Genomic DNA, 23016 nt, shown 5'->3' on the forward strand with positions numbered 1-23016 from the left:
TTTTGGAAGAGGATAGCTGCCTACTTCGCGGCAAGTCCCAAGCTGGCAGGTTCTGAACCGCGGGAGTCTGATCATTGTAAGCAGCGTTGGCGGAAGATCAACGACCAAGTGAACAAGTTTTGTGGGGCGTTTGAAGCTGCAAGTAGGGAGAAGAGGAGTGGCCAGAATGAAAATGATGTTCTGAAACTTGCCCATGAGATCTTCTACAACAACCACAAAAAGAAGTTCACTCTAGAGCATGCTTGGAAGGAGTTGAAGAATGATCAGAAATGGTGTGAGTTGACTACTTCTAAAACCGAAGGCAGTGCTAAAAGAAGGAAGCTTGATGACAGTGCACAATCCTCTCACGCATTTCAGACCACCACTGGTGATGAGCAAGCTACCAACCGACCACCGGGTGTTAAGGCTTCAAAGGGCCGTGGTAAAAACCCGCAGGCATATGGTAAGGGGGTCAATGACTTGGACATTTTGTGGAACATCAAGAAGGAGGACTTTGCTGTCAAAGAGAGGGTCTCGAGGATGAGGCTACTTGACTCTTTACTCGCTAAACAAGAGCTAGCTGACTATGAAGAAGATCTGAATAAGAAGCTCATTACTGAGCTGTTCTCTAATTAGTTCAAGTATAAGAAGCAGTTTCGAGTTTGTTTTAATTAAGTTGTTTTCTTGTGTGTTCTTTGTTGTTTCTGTTTCTCTGCTTCTGTTTTAATTAAGTTGTTTGCTTGTGTGTTCTTTGTTGTTTCTGTTTCTCTGCTTCTGTTTTAATTAAGTTGTTTGCTTGTGTGTTCTTTGTTGTTTCTGTTTCTCTGCTTCTGTTTTAATTAAGTTGTTTGCTTGTGTGTTCTTTGTTGTTTCTGTTTCTCTGCTTCTGTTTTAATTAAGTTGTTTGCTTGTGTGTTCTTTGTTGTTTCTGTTTCTCTGCTTCTGTTTTAATTAAGTTGTTTGCTTGTGTGTTCTTTGTTGTTTCTGTTTCTCTGCTTCTGTTTTAATTAAGTTGTTTGCTTGTGTGTTCTTTGTTGTTTCTGTTTCTCTGCTTCTGTTTTAATTAAGTTGTTTGCTTGTGTGTTCTTTGTTGTTTCTGTTTCTCTGCTTCTGTTTTAATTAAGTTGTTTGCTTGTGTGTTCTTTGTTGTTTCTGTTTCTCTGCTTCTGTTTTAATTAAGTTGTTTGCTTGTGTGTTCTTTGTTGTTTCTGTTTCTCTGCTTCTGTTTAATTAAGTTGTTTGCTTGTGTGTTCTTTGTTGTTCTTCTCATGCTGTAGATAATTAATGTTGTTGTTTGTTATTGCAGGTCACGGTGTGTACTATTGAAGCAGATGTGGTGTAATGCACTATTGAAGCAGATGTGATGACAGCTTCTGCTTCACGGTTGTGGTGTAATGACAAGTATAAGTTGTCATTACAGTATGTTTGTTGGGTGTTTGTGTCACGGTCACGGATGTGGTGTAATGCACGTTGTATTATTGAAGCAGAAGCTGTCTTTTTTTGTATGTTTGTGTCACGGATAAGTTGTATGTTTGTGTCATGGTTAAAGTTGTATGTTTATGTCATGTTCTTATTTAAAGTTGTATGTTTGTGTCACTTCTTCTCCATTCAAAACTTCTCAATCTCTCCTTCTTTCTCCAAACCTCTCGATCTCTCCTTCTCGTTCTTTCTCCAAACTTCTCCAATCCAAACGATAATGGCTTCTTCTTCTCACGAAGTCTTTGACGAACTAGAAAATGATAATTTTGATCAACACTTTGATGAATATTTCGATCAAATGTTCGACAATGTTTTAAATGATCTTGGTGACCAACAAGAAGAAAGGAGAAGAAGGAAAAAAAGAGTTTATATCGAAAGGAGTCGTGAAGCCGGCAATATTCGTCTGTGGAATGATTATTTCAGTGAAACTCCGACATAGAAGCTGTCCGAAAAGATGTCGAGCGTGCTTTTGGAGTCTTGCAAGCTCGCTTTGCCATTGTTAAAAATTCAGCGTTTTTTTGGGATAAAGCCAAAATTGGAAAGATAATGCGAGCATGTATCATACTCCATAATATGATAGTAGAAGATGAACGAGATGAATACACTCAATATGATGTTTCAGAGTTCCATCAAGAACACAACGGGAGTTCACATGTTGATTTCACGTATTCTACAGATACCCCTACAAATATCGCCAATATGATGGGTGTTCGAACTCGAATCCGTGATAGACAAATGCATCAACAACTGAAAGCTGACTTGGTTGAACACATATGACGTAAATTCGAACGTGATGAGGACAACAACTGAGTTTGGTGTTTTTTCAAATTATTATCGTTTAGTTTACTAATCTATGTTTTAATGTTATTTTAATATCTATGTTTAAAATGTTTTCTTGTAATATGTTTTATTTACTAAATAAGAAGTTTATCTTAAATAAAAATTATTTTTAATTTTTTTTTCTTAAGATTCCTAAATTAAGAACCTTCCAATGGAGCAGTTAAAACGAAGAGGTTCTTAATAAAAATTCATAAACTAAATCTATTACTTTAAAATGAATTAAGAACCCATTAGGGAATCTATGGTTAATCTTGCTCTTAGGATCAAAGTCTTTTAGCCTTTTTAGTCTCTATGCAGTTTGCACATGCTGTCATGATCTTACAGGTTAAGTATGTAGCTATAACATGCAGGAATATGCAGCAATTGAGAAATCAGATATACTTGTACCTTTGGTTATACACAACTAATATTGGGTAAGTTAGACCATGTTTAGCACGGAATCAATTTGGTGTTTCAAGCAAGAAGAAAAAAAAAGAGCAAAGCATGGAACAACAAATTGACATAAAATCTGAGTAAAAATGATACAAGACAAAATCAAACGTTATAGCCTTGTCAAAACAAAAAAAAACACGTCATTTTTCAAAAATTCAATCTTTGGCAGCTACATTCCAACCACACCTTAAAGGTAATCTACGAACTCGGAGAGGTTTTACTTAACATCCAACAGTTCGACGTCAAACGTCAACCAAGCATTAGGAGGAATATCGCCACCAGCACCCCTAGCACCGTACCTGTGAACCACATCCCATCAAAAAGGTTTAAGACAAAACATCACAATCAAGAAAACAAGCTCAGTAGGAACAAGATTTTATTTACCCCATTGATGGTGGAATTGTAAGCTTTCTTTTGTCACCAATACGCATGCCTGTGGAATTATTAAAAAAAAAAAAAGAACTTGACATCAAAAACCACATGATGCACATTTTGAACAAAGTAAAGAAAAGCAGTGGGATATTCTGGTTACCATTGACGCCAACATCCCATCCCTTAATGACTTGTCCAACACCTACATGTTACAACAAGCGAATTAAGTGTTACAAGACTGTAATTCTCGACTCATTTCTTCTGCATTAGTTAAAAATACCAACCTAGACGGAACTCAAAACCATTTTTGTTGGAATCGAAGACCTCCCCATTCTTAAGTTTTCCTGTGTAGCTGACCATAACCTGCACTCAAAGACCCTAGAATGAGCTCTGAACATCTGGGAAAACAGTAAACCACATATTATATCATATAAATCATGATTATAAGGTATACCTGTTTTCCAGGAGTAGCTTTTTTGCCGTTGGGTTTGCCCATTTTCATCTCTTCAACAACGAGTCCATTTGGGTATGTCCTACTAGAAATAGCTTTGCTCTCTTCTTTAGCTTCCTCATTTGACTTCTTTTTCTTCTTATTTTTCTTCTCAGAAGATTGAACTGGAGTCTTGGAGCTTTCACTCCTGCAATTCCATAAAACACACTCAGAAAATTTTTAGATGAGAAAGGTCTGAAAGAACCGTTGTATACATGACACGACGCCTTCTTTACTTTGTGACATAATGATTTGAATAATAATTCAAATTTCTAAAATATTTGACAAATGACATGTCTGCGTTATATTCTAAAATAAAGATATAGGAATTCTCACATGGCATTGTTAACAGCTCCATTTTGAGCTTTTGGGTTTGAAGAACTTTGGCTGGTCTCAACTTTCCCCGTCTCAACTTTTTCATCCGCTTCCTCATTCTTCTTTTCTTTCTGATTTTTCTTCTTTTTGTTCTTGTTTACGCTGGAACAAATTATAGAAACAACTTAATATTCCTACAGTACTTGCTAACATATGATATGTATTATGTACACTTGCCTAAAAGCGTGAAGATCAAAGAGAAGGGTACCTTTCTTGCTCAGGAGCCTTGGCCTTGCGTTTTTTGTTGCTACCTTGTTCATCATCATCTACGTCCATCTTCGCAGCAGACTTCTTCTCTGGTTCAGGTGTTTTCTCTTTAGGAATAGGTAAACCATCTTCATCTTCGCTTTCCAGAACTGTAGCATGGGGGCTCTCTTTGACAACGATTTGCTTATTTGCGGTCTCATCTTTGCTAGCTTTACTCTTCTTATTGGACCGCTTTGTCTTATCATCTTCGGCGGGCTTCTCCTCATCTTCTATCTCCTCAATTACAACTAGCAAAAATACCATCAAGTTAGTTTTACCCTTACAAGGAAAGAGAACAAAAGCACTTGCATATATATTATAAACGCAAATGTATAAGAGGAGGCATGAGCTTGCACACAAATTCACGTTTTCAGTTGTAAAGCTACATCACCTTATCAATATCTTTTTGAAATCATGCAGGTATAAGACAAGAACGACACTTTTAACATACGTCAATAGAAACAGTACCTCCGCTGTTTGGGACAGAAGATTGCCGATACATGTCAAGATTGTGATCAATGAAGTCCTCAAATTCATCCATCTGATCCTCATCCTCTTCACTATCATACTCAGACTCTCCTGACTCAGTATCCCCAATATCGATACCATCTCTAACAAACGTCGCAACGAAAACTTTAAAAGACTATTAAGCAGATGGATTACACAAAGCCAAAAAAAAAAAACAAAGAAAAAGGATACGAATCATCTTCATCATCATCCTGCTCACACTCCTCCTCATCATAAGCCTGCAAGAATCCAGAAAGGTGGATGCTTCTGCCACCAGTCACCGAGAACTCAACCGCCTCTTCGTTATCGTCAAACTCAAGATTCAGAGGGCAACATTCGGATTTGTTAGGCAACAACGAACACAAGTAAACAGGTGCGTTTCCTCCTATGGAGCACTGAATCACACTCTTCTCTTTGCCTAAACCAGCACCTAAAGTTGCCTGTATCGTAGCAATTACATTTATAAACTAGTCTCTCAACGAGCTATATACACAATGCTACAATCAAAGAGTATATATATACCTGGGTGAGGTGAAGCTTCCCTTGCTCGTTTTCGGGATTGTAAGCTTGAGGCTTCCCAGGCTTCACTTCGATTCCTGCGATAGTTGAGATTAAACACACAATCAGAACCAATCAAAGAAACGGCGAGATCATAGACGAGGAGATTAGACATTATAGGGGGCATAGACTAACCCCAGAACACCATTTTCAGCTCAAACTCGTTGGAATTGAGACGGCTAACTTGTTTGTTTGCGAGGAAGAAGAGACTAAAACCCTAGAGAAGGAGGGGAGAGGGTTTTTACTTTTTGCAGATGTTATTCAGTTTCGAGAAATTTCGTAACCGTCATCTGTTATTGAGCCTTCGTGGGTTTTAATAAGGCCCAAATAAGTCTTAAACTAACTTGATTGATCCAATAAAAATAAAACTATTTCTTCAGCCAACTAATTTTGTAATTAAAAAAAACATATTAAAACTAATTTTAAGCTAACAATAATTACTCTTATGTGTGTTCTTTGTATTTTATTACTTGAAAATAATTCCAAATTACTAAAATCTAATGTGATATGAAACTGTTATTTTTGAGTTAAACTGTTGTACAATTTTCATGAGAAAGCATTATATCCATTTTAACTAATGGTTAGAAATCTTTCAGTGAATAACAAAAAATTTAATTGAATTGAGAAAATTATAATTTATGTCGGTTGCATATTTTTGGTTTTGGACGATGAAACAATCAGATTGATATGTTAGATAAGTAATTTGTAATTTGATGATTCTATACAAAGCGGAAATTTTTCTAATGTTTTGTTTGTAGAACATGCTCACTCTGTTTTTAATATATGACGTTTTAAAGAAAAAAATCTTTTCACTCCAAATTAAATGACATTTTCAGTTTTCAATGCAAATTATTAACTTTTATGCTATAAAATTTTTATATTTTCCAGTTAGCCTTTTTTATTGGTTGAATTATGATTAGGTGGATATAATGATGTTTTCGGCTAGACAAAATACAAAGTTAGTTTTGTTTCTTGATTTTTGAGAACAAATCTAAATGTCAAAGTAAAAAAATAGAAATAGTGACATTTGGTTGATTATATATATATATATATATATATATATATATATATATATATTTGTGTATTTTTTTGCATTTATTTTTGTAATTCACATATAAATATATGTATATTTTTTCTCTTTTATATAGATCACAATTTATTTTATATATCAAATTATTTTTTCAATTTAGATTTAATGTTTAAACAATGTTTTAGAGAGAGCATGACAACGTTTTAGCATTTAAGTTGTAAGTTTATTTGAGCTGATAATTGGTTAGTTTTAACAATAATTAGATGTATAAAGACATGGTATTCATTACTTTTTCTAATCATCAAAAATATTTAATAAAATTCATTTTGGTAGAATTTTAATATCATTTCTTATATTTATCTGCAAGTATTTTTAGGTTTTGGAACTATACTAAAATGAGATATAAGTGGTCTTTAGGATTTAATATTTAGTAATATTGTGTGGTTAGTTTAATTTAAAAAGGTAAAATATTCTTAGAAAGTTCAAGATATTTTTGCTATAATTGTTGTGATATACAAATATATTTTTGGTAAAATCAATAAATTTTAAAACTACGGTTCAAAATATGTCTGATAGATTATATTTATTAAATATGTACTTTTACATGTATTTTAAATTTAGTTATATAATTATAAACGAGTTCTATTATATGTTTTAGAATGATATTAAAGAACAATGTGATACTTTTTGGCATCATCAAAACAATAACAATAATCATATGTTATGGCTGCATAACATAATACTAAGAATAGTTTACACGATCATATGTATATATAATCATATATTATGATTGAATAACATGTGAAGAAACAAAATATAGTTAATGACGTGACCTACAAAATAGTTAATGGCCCAAAAAATAATTATATATCTTGTTAATAATTATTAGATTAATAGGTTAAAAATATTTTTTTTATAAATCAGTTGGTATATTTAATTGATTGGTCTTGAATACAGATTTTTTAATTTAGTATATATTAACAGTAAACAAATTTTAGATTCTCCTTAAAATAGTAAAATTATTCGACTTTTCTGTTTGGTTTATAAGGATATGCACACCTTAATTAACCCATTTAGTTGGATATATGGTTGATACATTAACATTTTTGCAAATCAAACACAAAGCCTAACACATATGTGATATGTAGAGCTTCAGCAAGAGACTACTGAAAAGAAACTAAACATAAGTTCAATAATGTGGAACAGTGTGTGTAACCAAGTTAGCTTAATTGTATGTCTAAAGATATTATCGCAAAACCATGTATATCAGTATATATATATATATATATATCTTGTGCAGCTAATTGTCTTGATCTCTATCTTCTTGGTAGTTGAACGGCAACGGAACAGTTTTGAATGCCCTGAACTTCCCAACGTTGTTTAAGTGCTCATTCTCCAGCCTAATCAACAAAACCAACAAAACTTCTCAAAACATTCAAGTATATATAATAGATTCATTACTGAACACCATTTCTCAGTCTCGGAGCTTACCTGAAGAAGTTCCAGATACCTCTGCGTATGATCTCTAAGCAAGCTAGAAGCGCCACAAGAGTTTCTCTATGTAAGAAAGAGAACTTCAGATCCAAAACTGTCTGTAACCACACTAATCTCAACAAAACATTCAGAACCTGACAAGACGATGAAGCAACATAAACCATAATGTAAGAAGATAACACAACAACAAAACAAAAAAAAACAGATATGTTTATGATTGCTCTATAGCGTTGCCCAAAAAAAAAAAAAAAAAAGATTGCTGATTGCTCACCATTGCAGCGTAGTACACGGTCTTGTGAGGAACAAGAAGCTTGTCTCTCAAGAAACTGTTCTTACATCCTATTTGAAGCAAACCCCAGTCAACAACAATGTCCCAGTAAGTTGCGTAAAGCGTTGCAACTCCTGAGAAAACCCAAGCTGCGATGTTCCAAGTGGCTCCTCTGTTAAGAGTATAAGCTGTTCTAAGACAAGCAGCAACGATGGTCAAGAGATACTTGATGGCATTGTATCCATGCATCCGATCTTTCTCTTCGATGATTCTTCGTATGCACTGAAGAAGTCGTAACCAGTAAGGTATAACGGCTACAATGAAGTAGAATGTTGTTAATACACCATTTGATCTGCAGGTGTTTCGTCTTCTCTGTCTGAAATCTCCAAATCCATAGTAGCATATGTAGAACTCTAGACTCCTCAGCGCTTGAGCCTATACATTTTATTGTTACATCTTAAATCATCCTTAGAACAAGTATGAAACTATTTACCGAATACTATTTTCTCTAACCTGGCTTGTTAGTTGATCTGCTAAGAAAAAGTCAGGAAGATTCACCTGAAAAGATGCAAGACATTCATATTAACATTTTGTTAATGTAGTTGTTCATAGGAATGCAGCATAGGATGTTGTTGTTACCGTGTAAAATGGTGCAGCGATGCAGCGGAACAGAGCCGTGAGAAAGAAGAATCGGCTTGATCGATACAAAATGTTAAAGGGGCAAAGAGTTATGGCAATCACTAGCTGCAATGTGAAGAGAAACCAATTTCACAAAACACGAGAGAATTGAGTTGTAAGGTTGTAATGAGAGAGGCAGAGAGAAGGAACTTACGGCGAGGAGAAAGAGAGGAATCAGTTCACTGAATGTTTTGTAGTCCTTTGTTTGAGAATCCATTTCCATGTCAAGGTTTAATAAGGCAGCACACAAAGAAAATGTACCAAGACCAAAGCTTAGAAGTAGAACATGTCTGTAACCAAGTTCAGTGCCTTGTTTGAATCCAAAGATGAAGGAGTAATTCACACGGTATATCTTCCAGAAGTAGATATTAGCAGCGTACATAATCACATGCAAAACTACAAAACCGAAGAACCTGCAAACGGAATGTATATAACTCAAGATCACCATAAGAGAGAGTTTGGTTAATATATATGTAAGTTGTTTCCATGTATACCTGTAAAGAGGGAACATTGTTTCCATGTAAGTTATTTGTCCCGGTGTGCCCATAATATTACGTGCATGGATGATCAAAACAAGAGCTATAATGAGAGAAATAGAGCAACCGAAGAAGAAGCCTAACAAAAACAGAGGAAAGAAACAGAATAAAATTATGAATCACTCAAACACACAAATCAAAGAATGGATATTATAGTGTTGTTATATACCGGTTGAGAATGTGATCCGATGACGCTCTTTGTTTGCTTTGGATCTTAAGAGGTTCTTCCCTTGGCTCCGGTTTGAATTGGAGAAATGCTCAATGAAAGTAGATTCAGTTCTTAGCATCAGCTTATGAACCTGGAGATGTTATAAGCTTCACGTTCAAGTTTGTTTTTGGTAGATAGGGAAGCGTAAATTTTAAAATGTGATTACTTCGTCGGAGCTAGTGAGGTAAGAGTTGTCCACCATCTCCATGTACTGTCTCGAAGCCTTTCTTGCTGCTATCTAAAATAGTAAAGCTATCAATAGTTACATCTACTAACATAATAGCCAAAAAAAAATTTTATTTTTTGACCGGGTGATTGTGGTCGAGTGGTAAGGAGACGGGACTGAGACGCCAACACGTTTCAGGTTCGATCCACCTGTTGCGCGAAACTAAGTCACAATTATCCTGGTCACCTAACACGAATATGGGCCTATGCTTTAGGGCCCATTTGAATACCCGGAGAGAGGGTCTATCCGTGGGCTGCACCTTCCCTTGGGGATTAGTCTGAGCCTCTCCATGGGCCTGGAATACCCCCAGTTAAAAAAAAAATATATATATATATATATAATTTTTTTTGTGAAAATAATTTTTAAAGAATTGCTATTCTTATAAACACGAAAATAATGATGTAGGATATAAAAAGATAGATTGTCAATGAGAAATAACAAAAATATTTCCCATAATAAATTTTTAGACTACACTTATTTCTTCGCTATGGTTAATAAATAGCTTTAAATATAGAATTACTTAGAGCATCTCCAACTCTACTTCATTTTCTACTCCAAACATCATTTTGGATTAAAATATGTTCCAACCTGATGTCTCTTGATTTTGATGAGTTTTAAATTCGTATTTATGCTTATTATAGTCATTCTAGGTTGCATTTAGGTGTTAAATTGCATTTGCATACCATAGAGTTGGAATGCACATTTAGAAGTATTGGGATGAAATCATGAGTTTATTATTGCATTTTACAAAACTTGAGGCCGATTTGAAAGTCATCAAGAATTCAGGGACCAGTGTTGCAAATTCAGAACATTCCCTTGGGTTAGACTGCATAATCAAAAGCTTTGGGGTTGATTCGGGTGGACCTTTCTGTACATTTGATAGTTATGGGGTCCAAAAGTAAATATCCAAAAGTATAAGGGCCAGATGTGAAAAAAGGGATAAGATCACCATTGTTGTCTTCTCCACCTCGATCCCGATGGTGAGACTCGATTCCGGTGACGACGGAGCACGGCAATGGAGGATTTGTGGTTCAACGGAGGCGCAATGGTTGGGACGAGGCTCAGAGCTTATGCGGCTTGAGCTACGGTGGAGAGCTTAGCGGAGGAGAGACGACGGTGGAGCACGAGCTCGAGCTCGACCACGACAATATGCGGTGGCTGTGATTGGTGTCGACGAGCAGAGGCCAAGAACTTGAACGCGAGCTTGAACCGATATATGCGCGGAGGTTCATGGCTGAGCGAGATTGAGACCACGACTACTCGAACTATGGACTCCGGTGACTGAATCGTGATGGGACAGACCCACGAAGAAGACGAAGCAAGCTCACGCATGTCTTTACGCGGAAGAGGAGCTTGATTTGAGCGGACAAGCATCGCGGGAAGAAGCTGGTCGCGGGTGTGTGACGACGAAACTACCCAGGAGATTTCGCAAGCAACGGCCGCGACATATGGAAGCTGCGAAGTGAAGCTCATGACCGCAGGCAACCATCGCGGGTGAAGGCAAGCTGCGGCCGTGTCACGCCAGATTCGTCCAGGGCGTTTCGCAGGCCATGTTCGCGACATGTGAAGGCCCCGGCCGGAGCATGACGATCGCAGGCTACGTTCGCGGGAAAGTGGTGGTCGCGGCCGTGGTTGTGGTTCGAAGTATAGCATTTTACCATTTTGTCTTTTGTTTATAAGCCGTATAAATACATTGTAAACCTAATCTTAAAGGATATCTTATTATCTATCAAATCAAAAACTATTTTTGGAGCGAAAGATCTGATCTCGATGATATTCCTTTTATGTTTGCTTGATTGTTTTGATCATTAATCGTGTTTAAATTTAGATCAACTAATGATTTAGTGTCTACCATGATAATGAGTGAGTAGTCATCTTTGGATTCATAGGTTAGGATGATTAGGATGATTAAGTGATGACCTAGAATGTTTAGAGTAGATTAACATGTTTTCTTGCTTGATTGAGTGATCTTAATGCTAATCTAGAGTTGGCTATTTTGGATTAGAAACCTAGATATTTCATTGTCCGAGTGGTGTTCGATGAAATGTCTGAGCCAACTCAACATGCTCTAAATATACCCTACCAAAGATATTTGATGTACCAAAGATATTTGATGTTAGGGGAATTTAAAAAGTTGAATGATATGTTCTTAATGATTGTTTAATTGACACAAACCAAAGACATTTGATGTTTGATCAATGAGAGTAAATGAACATTTGTCTTGACAAAGTACTTGATTAGAATTGTTATCTAGACTTAGAGAAATGTGTTGATTGAAACTTTGCCATTTTAGATTGAATCTTAATCATTTGACATCAAATTCATATACCCATGTGTCCTCCTTTATCCATTTGATTGAAAGTTGTTAGTTAGTTGTGTAAGAACCTTGTTAGTTTAATCAAACCACTTCATTGAACTGAATGCACTTAGATTAAGTTTGAACCTGCATTCTCTTTGCATCAAAATACTTAGAAATGGATTGACATCTTAAACACTACACGATTTGAATTAGGACCCTTGAAAAGTTCATTTCACAACTCCACTCCATAAATGGAGTAACCCAAGCAATTAATCAATTTTGGAGTTAGAATTTTTTTTTATCTATAGAATTTAAATTTTGTATGTTTTTTTTCATATTTAAATAATATTTAAAAATAATACAAAATAAATATAATATTTCATAAGAGATCATTACGTATTTTACATAAAATTTGCATAAACTAATAAAAATACCAAACTAAACATAAAAATATAAAATAAATATAACATAAAATAAATGATTTAATAATCTGATAAATCATTTCTGGAATTGCCCAAACGATGAAAATGCTTGATTTTAAAATTTTCTTGCCCAATTTTTTAAGAAAATCATGGATACAAAACTCATTATTCATTGTGAAATGCATTAGTTGAATATTTGTGACAAAAAATATTCTAATACTCATTATTGAACCAAAATATTTTATCTTATATATTTTTTTTTGATTTATTATACTTTTAATAAGAAATGTTTAATTTAAATAAATTATATTTTGTGGAAGTTTAATAAACATAAGATATTTGGGGTTAATTGATAAGTTTTTGTAAGTAGAAAGTGTTAGTAACAATTATTAATTAAATAAAAAAAAATCTTTTTAGAATATTCATTTCTGGAGTGAAAAATTGAGTAATACATTGGAGTAAAATTCTACTCCATTTTGGTGTTACGTCATTTTAGAGTAAAATATGGAGTAATACATTAGAGATGATCTTAGAACATTACACTAGACACAAGTGTTATTAATTAACAAGCACATACAAATGCAAGTTAAGTGGGTTAGATATGAACAAAAAGTTACAAATCATCAATTTTAGAAATATGTCAAAAGGAAAGTCAAAAGTAAAATGGTTAAGTTTTTCGATCTTAAAAGTGTTTCTTTAAACCAAAAAAGATTTATATGATTAAGAATATAGAAACTACATATGTGTAATTTAAAATACCGAACTGGTCAAGATGTAATATAAAACCTCCACATAGTTTAAAATTTAAAGTCACCAACTTAATTTTTGAAGTCAGAGATACACTAAACGTGAAATTAGGGATTTTGGTAGATATAGAGTAGAAAGTACCTTATCATACGAAGCCAATTCTCAAAAAAAAAAAATACCTTATCATACTTCTTTATGATCTTGGATATAGCTGACGTGTTCAAGAAGCTATAGTTCTTAAGATGTCCAAGTTTCTGATAGAACTCAATGAACGCTATCGGAAGTAGCTTCTCGGCTTTCTTGAGATTCTCTCTTGTAAATCTGAGCTCTTCCTCATGCTTATGAACCTTGAGGATGGTTTTAATGGTTGACAGTGGAGTTTCACGTGTTTTGTTCATCCTGATGCGCTCAAGAACGCTCTGATTCGCTGATTATTCAAAAGCATAAAGATTCAAACTTTCAATATTCAAATGAATAATTAGCCCCTAAAGTATTCAGAGAAACTCACTGTGTTCTTTAGACTTGGAAGATGATCCAATCTCAGAAGTGAAGGCATTGATGTCTACAAAGACTGAGTCAGAGAGAGAATGTTTCTTCTCCATAACTCTGAGTCTGAAAGCAACCAAAGCATCCATCTGTTTATTCAGAGCTAGAGCTTCGTCCCTCGCTTTCTCCACTTCCGACCTGTAAAACCTATTCACTTTGTTGAATTCTTGATCTAGGGTTCTAAAGAAGACAACCTCAGTGTCTCCACTTAGTTCTCCCGCCTTTGAAAACGCCGTCTGGTAAATCATCCGGGACTCATTGGCGGCATGAGTCACAGTGTTGACCACAATGTCGTGGCTTTCAGAGACCGAGGCGTCGCAGTTGTAGCGTCTGGTAAGGTTGCGTGCGAAGGAAGTTTTCATCTGGTTGTTGGAAACTGAAACATTGCGGGAAGTTTGGATGTCTTGAAGAATGGTTTTGAGGTAAGCGTAATCAATGTACGTTTCTTGCCATTCTGGGATCATCTTGGACACAAACTCTTTCCCGAATCTCATCATGGACCCTCTCTCTCCACTTCTCTAGGGCTTGAAGTCTAAAGTCAGAAACTCAACTAAGAATCTTGCTCTCTCTCTGTCTTTAAAAGTTATAACAAAACATGGTAATTGTAACAATATTTTCTATTTGTGGTATGAAAACCACTATAACATGATAATCTGATTAGGAGCCTTGATGTTTATAATAATCGACACATGTGACATGTCAATGTGCTTAGTAAATCTTTACTCAATGTATAATAGACACAAGCAAGACACAACTCGTCCACTTGAGAATATAGAAACAAACAACGTATAGAAGCGATTTGGATTTAGTCAATGAATGGTTGGCTCCAACCTTTTTTGAACATACTCAAAATCTTATCTCGTGCTTCTCTGTTTTGTCGCCAAAAATACCACTTTAAATGGAATCCAGTTTCGAAACATACCTTTCTACCGCAACTACTTTCTTAAAAGCTTCTTTTCACTTCTGTCTTACTGTGCTTAAAGAACCACGCTGTGTTTCTTTATGGATCTGAGAATGACGGTCTGGTTACTTCATTTTATACACGCAAAGAGAAAGAAAGCTAAGCCTCTCTCCTGCTTATATTTTTTTGTATGTAAAGCCGGGAAATCTAAAGGGTGGATACGTTATTTAATGCGCCGTTTTGCTTAGAAAAAATATGGTCCAGATTGTAGTTTCTCTGATACGTTCTCCTGTGCCACCTCCTCGCTAACCGAGAAAATCTAAAAAAATATTTATCATATCTATTCAAAATCTAAGAAATACGATCTACGATTCTATAGGGCTATAAGAATACTTATCTACCATACCATATTTGCTGAAGGGTAGATATGTATATTTACTCCCTCTGAAATCACTGTTCGGCCAAGCTCTTTGTTCTCATGGCATATCCTAATTTGGCCATTCTCATTGTGTTTTGGGCCAATTTACTCTACACAATGTGTAATGCAAACTCTCGTATACTCCCTGCATTGGTTGACAACAAAATTGTTATCTTCTAGATTGATTCAATTCTTGTCCACAATATTTTTTTTGTTACTAATTGTCTGCATTTACCGGGAAGACTCGTTGGACAAAAAATTGTTTCATTATGAAGCTCTTGTAGAATATTTTAACGTATACTTCTTATTTTATTATATGTTGAGATACTCTTACCAGAACTTTGAAATGGAATTTTCAGTCGGTTCAGTAGCCGGATCGCCACAGTTATTAAAAAGGAAAAGAAAATGGAATTTTTATTAGAAGAGGCAACCATGTGATATTATTATCAATCAGAAATCGAAATCTACGGTTTGACTGTTGACCTCCGCAGCCAAGAAGGGGTAATTTCGTAAACTTACATGTTCCAGACGGCGGCATTCACTGCTCCGGGAGAAGAAAACAAAAAAAAATTAAATTAATTTCGATGAACTAAAATAAGTTAATTTGATTCCGCAAAATTTGTTGTTACCCGTCACACTTGTGCAGGTTTGCTTCACTTGTGAATCTCTCTCTCTCTCTCTCTCTGAGCTGGCTTCACGAAGAAGTCGACGACAAGCATAATAACATGATTCCTCGTCTGTGGCAAAAAACTCGCCTGAATTTTCAAGGTTCATTTCGTTAGTTTGCATGTTGGATCTGTTTGCTGAAGAGATAATCTTCGCTCTTTGCTTGTTTCTCTGTAAATCTGATGGTGAATACGTATGCTTTATACTGAATCTCAGTTAGTTTCAACAGGCTAGATCGTTCACTTGTGCAAAAATATGAATGAAATCGATTCTATGGGGTTAAGATTAATCACTTGCTAGTGTACTTAAGTTTGATTTTGTTGTTTGTTCTTTCCTCCTTTAGTATGGCTGCTCCATAGTGTTCTTTTTTTTCCAAATTCAAAGTGCTTTTGAACAGCATTTACCTTCTTCAACCCCATCTTGAAGAATGTTGATAGTGAATTATCACCAAAAAGCTCTCTTCTTCTTGCTGGCATTTTAGTTTCTGGGTCTTTAGGAGGAAATCCATGGCTTTGGGTTCTCCTGAAGTTTCCATTTTTGTTGCTGGATTTCCTCGGAAGGTGTCTACAATTGCAATTGCTATAGGGGGATTGGTATCCTTCTTTGTTTTCGGATTGGTGCTTCGTCTCTCGGATCCAATCAGTTCCTCAGTTAGTCGGGTGTTTTATGGCAATGGAACTCCGGAACAAGTTGAGATCCCTTCGTCTTTGAGCAACCATACCGTACAAGGCCTTTACACGAGTAACAATGACATCTATAAGTCAGATAAGAACCTGACTTCTCAATCTAGCTCACGCTCTCCCGACCTTGTTAGTTCAGACATATCACCGCCAGATTTGGAGAAAGGGGATGCAGTCTCTTTGGATACGAGTACGACTGAGAAGACTGGTGTTGGATCAGGTGAAGGTGAAACTAATGTTTCCAAGGCTGGAGACACTCCAATTGTATCATCTCCTTCACATGATGACTCTGAAACTACTTCAGCAGAAACAGGTACTGTTTCCATTGACTTCTATGGAAAATTGCTTGAGTGTCTGATAAGCTTATTAAAGAGGTGGTTAGCTATAAGTATACTGTATATAGCCTTAGGATTGACTGTAGAAGATTAGAGTTGAGTTGGTGAGAGAGCAATTAGTGACGGCTGAGCTTGAAAGCATGTATTCGCATATATATATATATATATTGTTTTAGAAGGTGAATTTTCTAGGCATTTTCTTGAGAGTGGTGAATTGGAATGGGAAAAGCAGTTTCGTAGCTTTGTTCATGTCAGTTTCACTTGATAGTTAGACTTCAGTTCCCTGCTTCACAGTATTTTAGCCGTTCCATGTTTTCTAACTCTGTTAATAATATGTTGATCACTCCAACTTTTGATTGCTTGCAGAGTGTGATTTGTATCAAGGTAGTTGGTTTTATGATCCGGTTGGACCTCTGTACACGAACAACTCTTGCCCCGTCCTGACTCAGATGCAGAACTGCCAGGGCAATGGAAGACCTGATAAGGGATATGAGAACTGGAGATGGAAACCTTCTCAGTGCGACCTTCCTCGGTTTGATGCCAGGAAATTTCTCGACCTAATGAGAAGCAAGACATTGGCCTTTATAGGTGACTCAGTAGCTCGAAATCAGATGGAGTCCATGTTGTGCCTTCTTTGGCAGGCAAGATTCAAACCTTTGTTTCGCTTCATGAAACTGTTTGTACTATCTTAACGTAGATTGATGTTTTCAGGTTGAAACACCGGTGAATCGTGGGAATAAAAAGATGCAGAGATGGTTTTTCAACTCAACATCGGTGACGATTGTCCGTATTTGGTCATCTTGGCTTGTCCACGAGTTCAACGAAAAATTCGATTATGCTCCTGAAGGTGTCACCAAACTGAACCTGGACATTCCCGATGAGCGCATCATAGAAGCTCTTCCGAGTTTCGGCGTGGTTGTCCTGTCATCAGGGCACTGGTTTGCAAAGCAGTCTGTCTACATATCAAAGGACGAGATCGTTGGAGGGCAGTTATGGTGGCCAGACAAATCAAAACCCATGAAAGTCAATAACGTGGAGGCATTCGGAATATCAGTAGAAACAATCCTAAAGTCCATAGCTACGCACCCGAACTTCACAGGGTTGACCATTGTGAGAACATGGTCGCCTGATCACTACGAAGGTGGTGCTTGGAACACAGGAGGCTCATGCACGGGGAAAGAAGAACCCATCCTTCCCGGGAAGCTAGTGAAAAACGGGTTCACGGAGATAATGCACGAGAAGCAAGCGACAGACGACAGGGTTTAACCGAGCAGTGGATGGAGTTGAGGATAGCTCAAAGGTGAAGTTAAAGCTGATGGATATTACAGAGGCTTTCGGGTATCGACATGATGGTCATCCGGGGCCGTACAGGAGTCTAGACCCAAACAAGATCACTAAAAGGGGACCTGATGGACGACCTCCGCCTCAGGATTGCTTGCACTGGTGCATGCCGGGACCGGTTGATATATGGAACGAGATGGTTTTGGAGCTCATAAGGAGAGACTTTGAGGGCAAGAAAATGAGAGACTCATCATCTTGATTTGGTTTTGGACTCAATGGAGAGAATATTACAGGATCTTACACGTACTAATCTGATTCTTGATTAGTGATATAAACCAACTATGAAGTCTCACTTGTAGATTTGTACCACTGGTCCATCACCACGGTGAAGGTTAGTATTAGGACCCTACTCGTTCCACTATGTACTTTTTTTGGGTTAGCTTGTGTCTTTTTATTTCATTACATAAATTTGAATATTAATAAAAGTCTGTGATTCTATTTGAAAGGTAGACCTTAGATTTTGGTTCCTTGGGATCCGATGATCTCATCTCTAGACCGAGTCAGTCTCGGGAGAGATTCTGGTCCGAAGCTTTTGGTAACTGAGACTGAATCTATCTTAATCCATTACAGCTTAACATGATTATTGCTATGAACGCAACATGCACAAATATATAATGTATTCTCCCTAATATATATTTATTATTTAGTCGTATTTTGAAAAAAAAAATAGAGAGTTGTATAAGAAGAGAGATCAAGAACATTAAAATGTGTGTTATGATTTTTCAGTCAAAAAGCTCAGATGCCAACTCCTTGATCATTCGGTTCTTCTTTCCCAGGTGAGTTGATTTTGGATAGAATGTAGCCGTCTTTAAACAAGTAGCATTCTTAAGTACATAAGCTGCCATCTCTTTATCTCCATGTCTTCCTCTGTACCTTAACCACTCAAAAGCCTCAAGACTGTGCAGTAAACACTCTGGAACAGAACTCGGCGGCTTCCAACCAGTTGGGATTTTTCTGCCAGAGTTACTGAATCTGCTGCCCCAACCAAGTTTCTAAGACCATGGACATATTTAACAAACCAACAACATTATCAGACAAAGACACAATATTGGAAAAACTTAAACCGGACAAAAAGTGTATTCAAAGAGAACACATACATTAATGAGTTTGAGAAATCGTAGTTAGGGAGATCCTTGGAGCATACAAATAAGTAGATCCCACCACCCTTCCCTAAATAAATACAAGTCTAGATGGACAAGCTGGTTGAAGATCATACCAGAAGTATTCATAACCTGTTTCATATGCAACAACTACATAAGTAATACTCCATATTAAATATACTGAGAGGACGATTTTAATGTTTTTCTATAGTTTGATATATTTACCTCTGGACGTGTTATCCATAGCTTAAGACGACGGACAGAAGTGAGAGCTTTCAGAAACTTGTGGGTAGCTCCACAGAAGATAACATGTGCCGTTACCAGCTCAGGCATGTTTTTAATTTGAAGGAGGTTGTTACTTGACATCCCACTACATTTAAGGTACTTCAAAGAAGGGACGTTTAGCACATACGTCCCACGTGTTTTGTTGTGGGACATATGTAGCCCATTGGTGAGTCTTCCGAACGATGTTCCACAGACAATGCTTCAAGATTTGGACAACCGGATAAAAGTCTCTGTAGAGACATGTCAGCGTAAGTGACAAACCCAAGGCTCAGAGTTTTGAGAGACGGGAGACGAACGTGAACAGGAACATCCAGAGAAACGCACTTGATGAGTGTCAAACTCTGAAGTGTTTCAGAGGTATATAGACTACTCGGCAAAGTAAGAGACCCTTTTTTGGAAGAACGTATATGAATATGCAGCTCACGCACATGGCGACTAAGTGCAAGATTAATCCATAGTCCAATATCTTCAAAGGGACAGCCATGGCCAAGACTCAGATGCAAATGTTCTAGAACTGGTGCCTTGTTTGATAGGAAAGACCTGGAAACAAACCGCGTGAAGCTCTTGTAGTCACCATTGTGATTTTTATCGTCGTATGAAAGTCCTGGAACCAAAGTCCAAAGAGAACGCCATCTTTTGGACAAGAGACTTGTGGCCATAACAGGTTTTATCGTGTTGAGTGACAATATTCGCAAGAGCACATCCTCCGGAAGATGATTGATGTTGTCCATATGTAAGAAACTAGTAGTAACCAAAGGAGAGTTGTCTACGTACGGTTAGGAGCCTGCAGTGCAGATTGGAGAAACCTAAAGGGGGTGTTCACAAACCATGCATAGTGGAGAAAAGAAAAATAAAACAACATATGATCACACGTTTGTTTTGGAGAGGGGATGATGATTCACGATCAGAATAGTCAGAAGAGTTTTGATCCGAATCCAAATTAGGTTTAAGTTTTCTTGCCCCAGAGGATCAAATAAACCCTACTCGTTCCTAATTTATAAACCCTTTTTTTTTTTCTTTGGTTCGCTATCGCTTGTGGGTAAAATTGAATTTTAATAAAAGTATGTGGCTCTATTTGAAATATTAAAAAGCGAATTGGACTAGAAATAAAAACAATTATGTATAGATAGATTTGGGGGGTTTATGTGCAAGAAGCAGACAAGACACACAAGGAGGCGAGTAAGTAACTTAACTAATCCTTCCTAGCCAAAGGAGGCTTTGTCTTCGTGTCGGAGCAGAAAAATGGCGTCGTCGTACACGCTTTCCTTTATCCCTGTGACGGTATCGAATTCGAATCCTCGGATCTTCGTCTCGATTCCTCCTCCTTCTTCTCTGTTAGGAAAGAAGCTTGTTGTGACACAAACGTCGCGCCGCTGCTTCGTCTCCAAGAAGCACCGGTGCTTGACGTCGGCCAGCACGGTCTTTAGCGTCCCAACTGCGTGAGTTTTTTTAATTTCTCAGCCGCTTTATATATCTTGTGGGTATTCCTTTAGTTCGTGGAAGCTTAGGGGTTGTTGTTGTTGTTGTTGTGTCGGATTTTTGGCAGGCAACCGGAGAATGGTTCTTCTTCCGACAAGATCCCAAAGTGAGTATCCAAATTGTTAATGATAGAGCTTCTATTTTTTTTGTAATTCTTGGGGGTTGGTTTTAGATGGTCGGCGAGAGCTATAAAGTCACTGGCGATGGGGGAACTGGAGGCTAGGAAGCTCAAGTATCCAACTACCGGGACTGAAGCCATTCTCATGGGTATTTTGGTTGAAGGTTTGTCTATTCTGCCTCACCTATATATTTTCTGAGTTTTCTAGTTTGAGATTGAGTGGTTTCTTGGTGAATATTTATCCCTTATGTTGGTTGAAAGATGAGAGTTCAGTAATTCAACTGTGGACTGAAAGAAAAAGTCTTAAATTTTGGTTTGGAGAGAGCTCTCGCATAGGCTTAGCTGTTCCTATAAAACTAAATGCATGTTGGATGAGGTTTAGCATATATATATATCCCTTTGTTTCTTAACCATTTAAAAAACGGAAACATTATATATTCATATGTGGAAATGCTTATGCTATTTGGAGAGTAGAATCCATCAGATATTTGGTTTTCATTTTTTTTCGTCTGTGTTTTAGCGTGCGTTTCATAACCCCTTGTTGCTGTTGTTGTTGTTCTAAAGATAGTGATGGGATTCGGATTTTGTGTTTTAACTGACGTTTGTTTATCCTTGCTGTTGTGATCGGGTTTTCATTACAGGTACTAGCACAGCTGCTAAGTTCCTAAGGGGGAATGGAATCACGCTTTTCAAGGTTCGAGATGAGATTATAAAGCTGCTAGGGAAATCAGATATGTACTTCTTCAGCCCTGAACATCCTCCTCTTACTGAACCTGCTCGCAAGGCCGTTGACTGGGCTATTGATGAGAAGAAAAAATCTGGTGTGCATTAACAACACCATTCTAAATCCATGTGCTTGTTTCCCATCCGTTATTAGCCTACTGAAACTGATTTGTCACAGGTGTGGATGGGGAACTAACCACTGCCTACTTGCTTCTTGGGGTTTGGTCTCAAAAGGATTCAGCAGGCCGCCAGATCTTGGAGGCGCTTGGGTTCAACGAAGATAAAGCCAAACAAGTTGCTGAAGCGGTAAGCTTTGAATAAAGGATATAAGTGCTTATGCTAAGTGGTATGTGTTGAAATGTTTTGGTTTGTTGCAGATGAATGAAGATGTAGATTTGAGCTTCAAGAAACAAGGTCAATAGTGATTGGGTTTATTACAATCAGCAAAGCTTATGCAACTGTATGGAGTAGCAAAAAGCAACTCCTGATTCAAGACAAACCAGTCTCACTCTTTATCAAATACTAGACACAGGCCATCATTAGCATTTCAGTATTTGGTTGTTTAAGTTTTATTTATTGTTGCGTTATACAGCTATTGTGCATCTTATCACAAGTTCACAACTCCAAAATATAATTCAGTTGCTTTTGCTTCCCGGATAGGTCTGTGTTACTTCTAAAAGCTCATACGCTGAGTGAATAATTGACATCTTAAGTCTCTTAAATGGTGAAGTCAGTGTGATACGCCCAAAATAAGGATCACTCTTTCGGTAAGGTTGATATGAACTCAGATCCGAGAAGATTGAGAACTGATGGATCGAGGGGTGACACTAAGGGTTGCGGAATAGCCCAAAGATACTACCAGACTTCGATCGTTGCCGGATGTGACGCACCGGTCCAACAAAAGAAGGATCGAAACTTGGAGATAACCTCACCAAGAAACTAAGAAGTGTTCTAAACAAAGAACAATGAGAGAAACTCATAAAAAGGGAAAAACAATCTGTTTTATTTCGTGGCTCTAAGGCCTTATTTATAGGATTACAAGTTGTAGAGATCCAAAGAAAAATGTGCTAAAAACAAGACATTGGAAATAGAAACAAAGACTTGACTAAATAAAGTCTTTGACTGAAACTTGGACTACCTCTTCATATAGCCACGACCAGGACTTTGAAAGGTGAAGAATATACTCCTGATATGGGCCAAGACATGTCCCTTTGAGGCCTGGTCGAAATCCATCTTTT

General features: G+C 36.9%; 3 protein-coding genes and 2 pseudogenes across 3 annotated transcripts; 2 read left to right on the plus strand and 3 right to left on the minus strand.

The window, feature by feature from the left end:
* Positions 1–2780: 2780 nt before the first annotated feature.
* On the minus strand, positions 2781–5540 carry LOC106303547 (peptidyl-prolyl cis-trans isomerase FKBP53). The gene is made up of 11 exons (XM_013739810.1): positions 5414–5540; positions 5243–5316; positions 4913–5160; positions 4682–4824; positions 4176–4461; positions 3929–4069; positions 3557–3740; positions 3387–3465; positions 3263–3304; positions 3115–3163; positions 2781–3029 (listed from the first exon to the last, which is right to left on the minus strand). Exons 1-11 carry the CDS (start codon positions 5424–5426, stop codon positions 2948–2950), a joined length of 1341 nt encoding a protein of 446 aa, XP_013595264.1. The 5' UTR covers positions 5427–5540; the 3' UTR covers positions 2781–2947.
* A 2068-nt stretch (positions 5541–7608) lies between these two features.
* On the minus strand, positions 7609–14290 carry LOC106304105 (phosphate transporter PHO1 homolog 4). The gene is made up of 11 exons (XM_013740492.1): positions 13695–14290; positions 13366–13613; positions 9659–9730; positions 9454–9583; positions 9243–9363; positions 8903–9161; positions 8710–8814; positions 8584–8628; positions 8074–8505; positions 7800–7936; positions 7609–7708 (listed from the first exon to the last, which is right to left on the minus strand). The coding sequence occupies exons 1-11, from the start codon at positions 14227–14229 to the stop codon at positions 7609–7611; spliced, it is 2184 nt and encodes a 727-aa protein (XP_013595946.1). The 5' UTR covers positions 14230–14290.
* A 1366-nt stretch (positions 14291–15656) lies between these two features.
* Positions 15657–18498, plus strand: LOC106301243 (annotated as a pseudogene).
* A 297-nt stretch (positions 18499–18795) lies between these two features.
* On the minus strand, positions 18796–20297 carry LOC106303387 (annotated as a pseudogene).
* A 315-nt stretch (positions 20298–20612) lies between these two features.
* LOC106301809 (clp protease-related protein At4g12060, chloroplastic-like) lies at positions 20613–22435 on the plus strand. Its single transcript, XM_013738289.1, has 6 exons — positions 20613–20897; positions 21005–21043; positions 21110–21219; positions 21697–21876; positions 21957–22084; positions 22156–22435. The coding sequence occupies exons 1-6, from the start codon at positions 20701–20703 to the stop codon at positions 22198–22200; spliced, it is 699 nt and encodes a 232-aa protein (XP_013593743.1). The 5' UTR covers positions 20613–20700; the 3' UTR covers positions 22201–22435.
* The last annotated feature ends 581 nt before the right edge of the window (positions 22436–23016 follow it).

The sequence above is a fragment of the Brassica oleracea genome, chromosome C7 (genome assembly GCF_000695525.1).
Source record: "Brassica oleracea var. oleracea cultivar TO1000 chromosome C7, BOL, whole genome shotgun sequence".
Lineage (NCBI taxonomy): Eukaryota > Viridiplantae > Streptophyta > Magnoliopsida > Brassicales > Brassicaceae > Brassica > Brassica oleracea.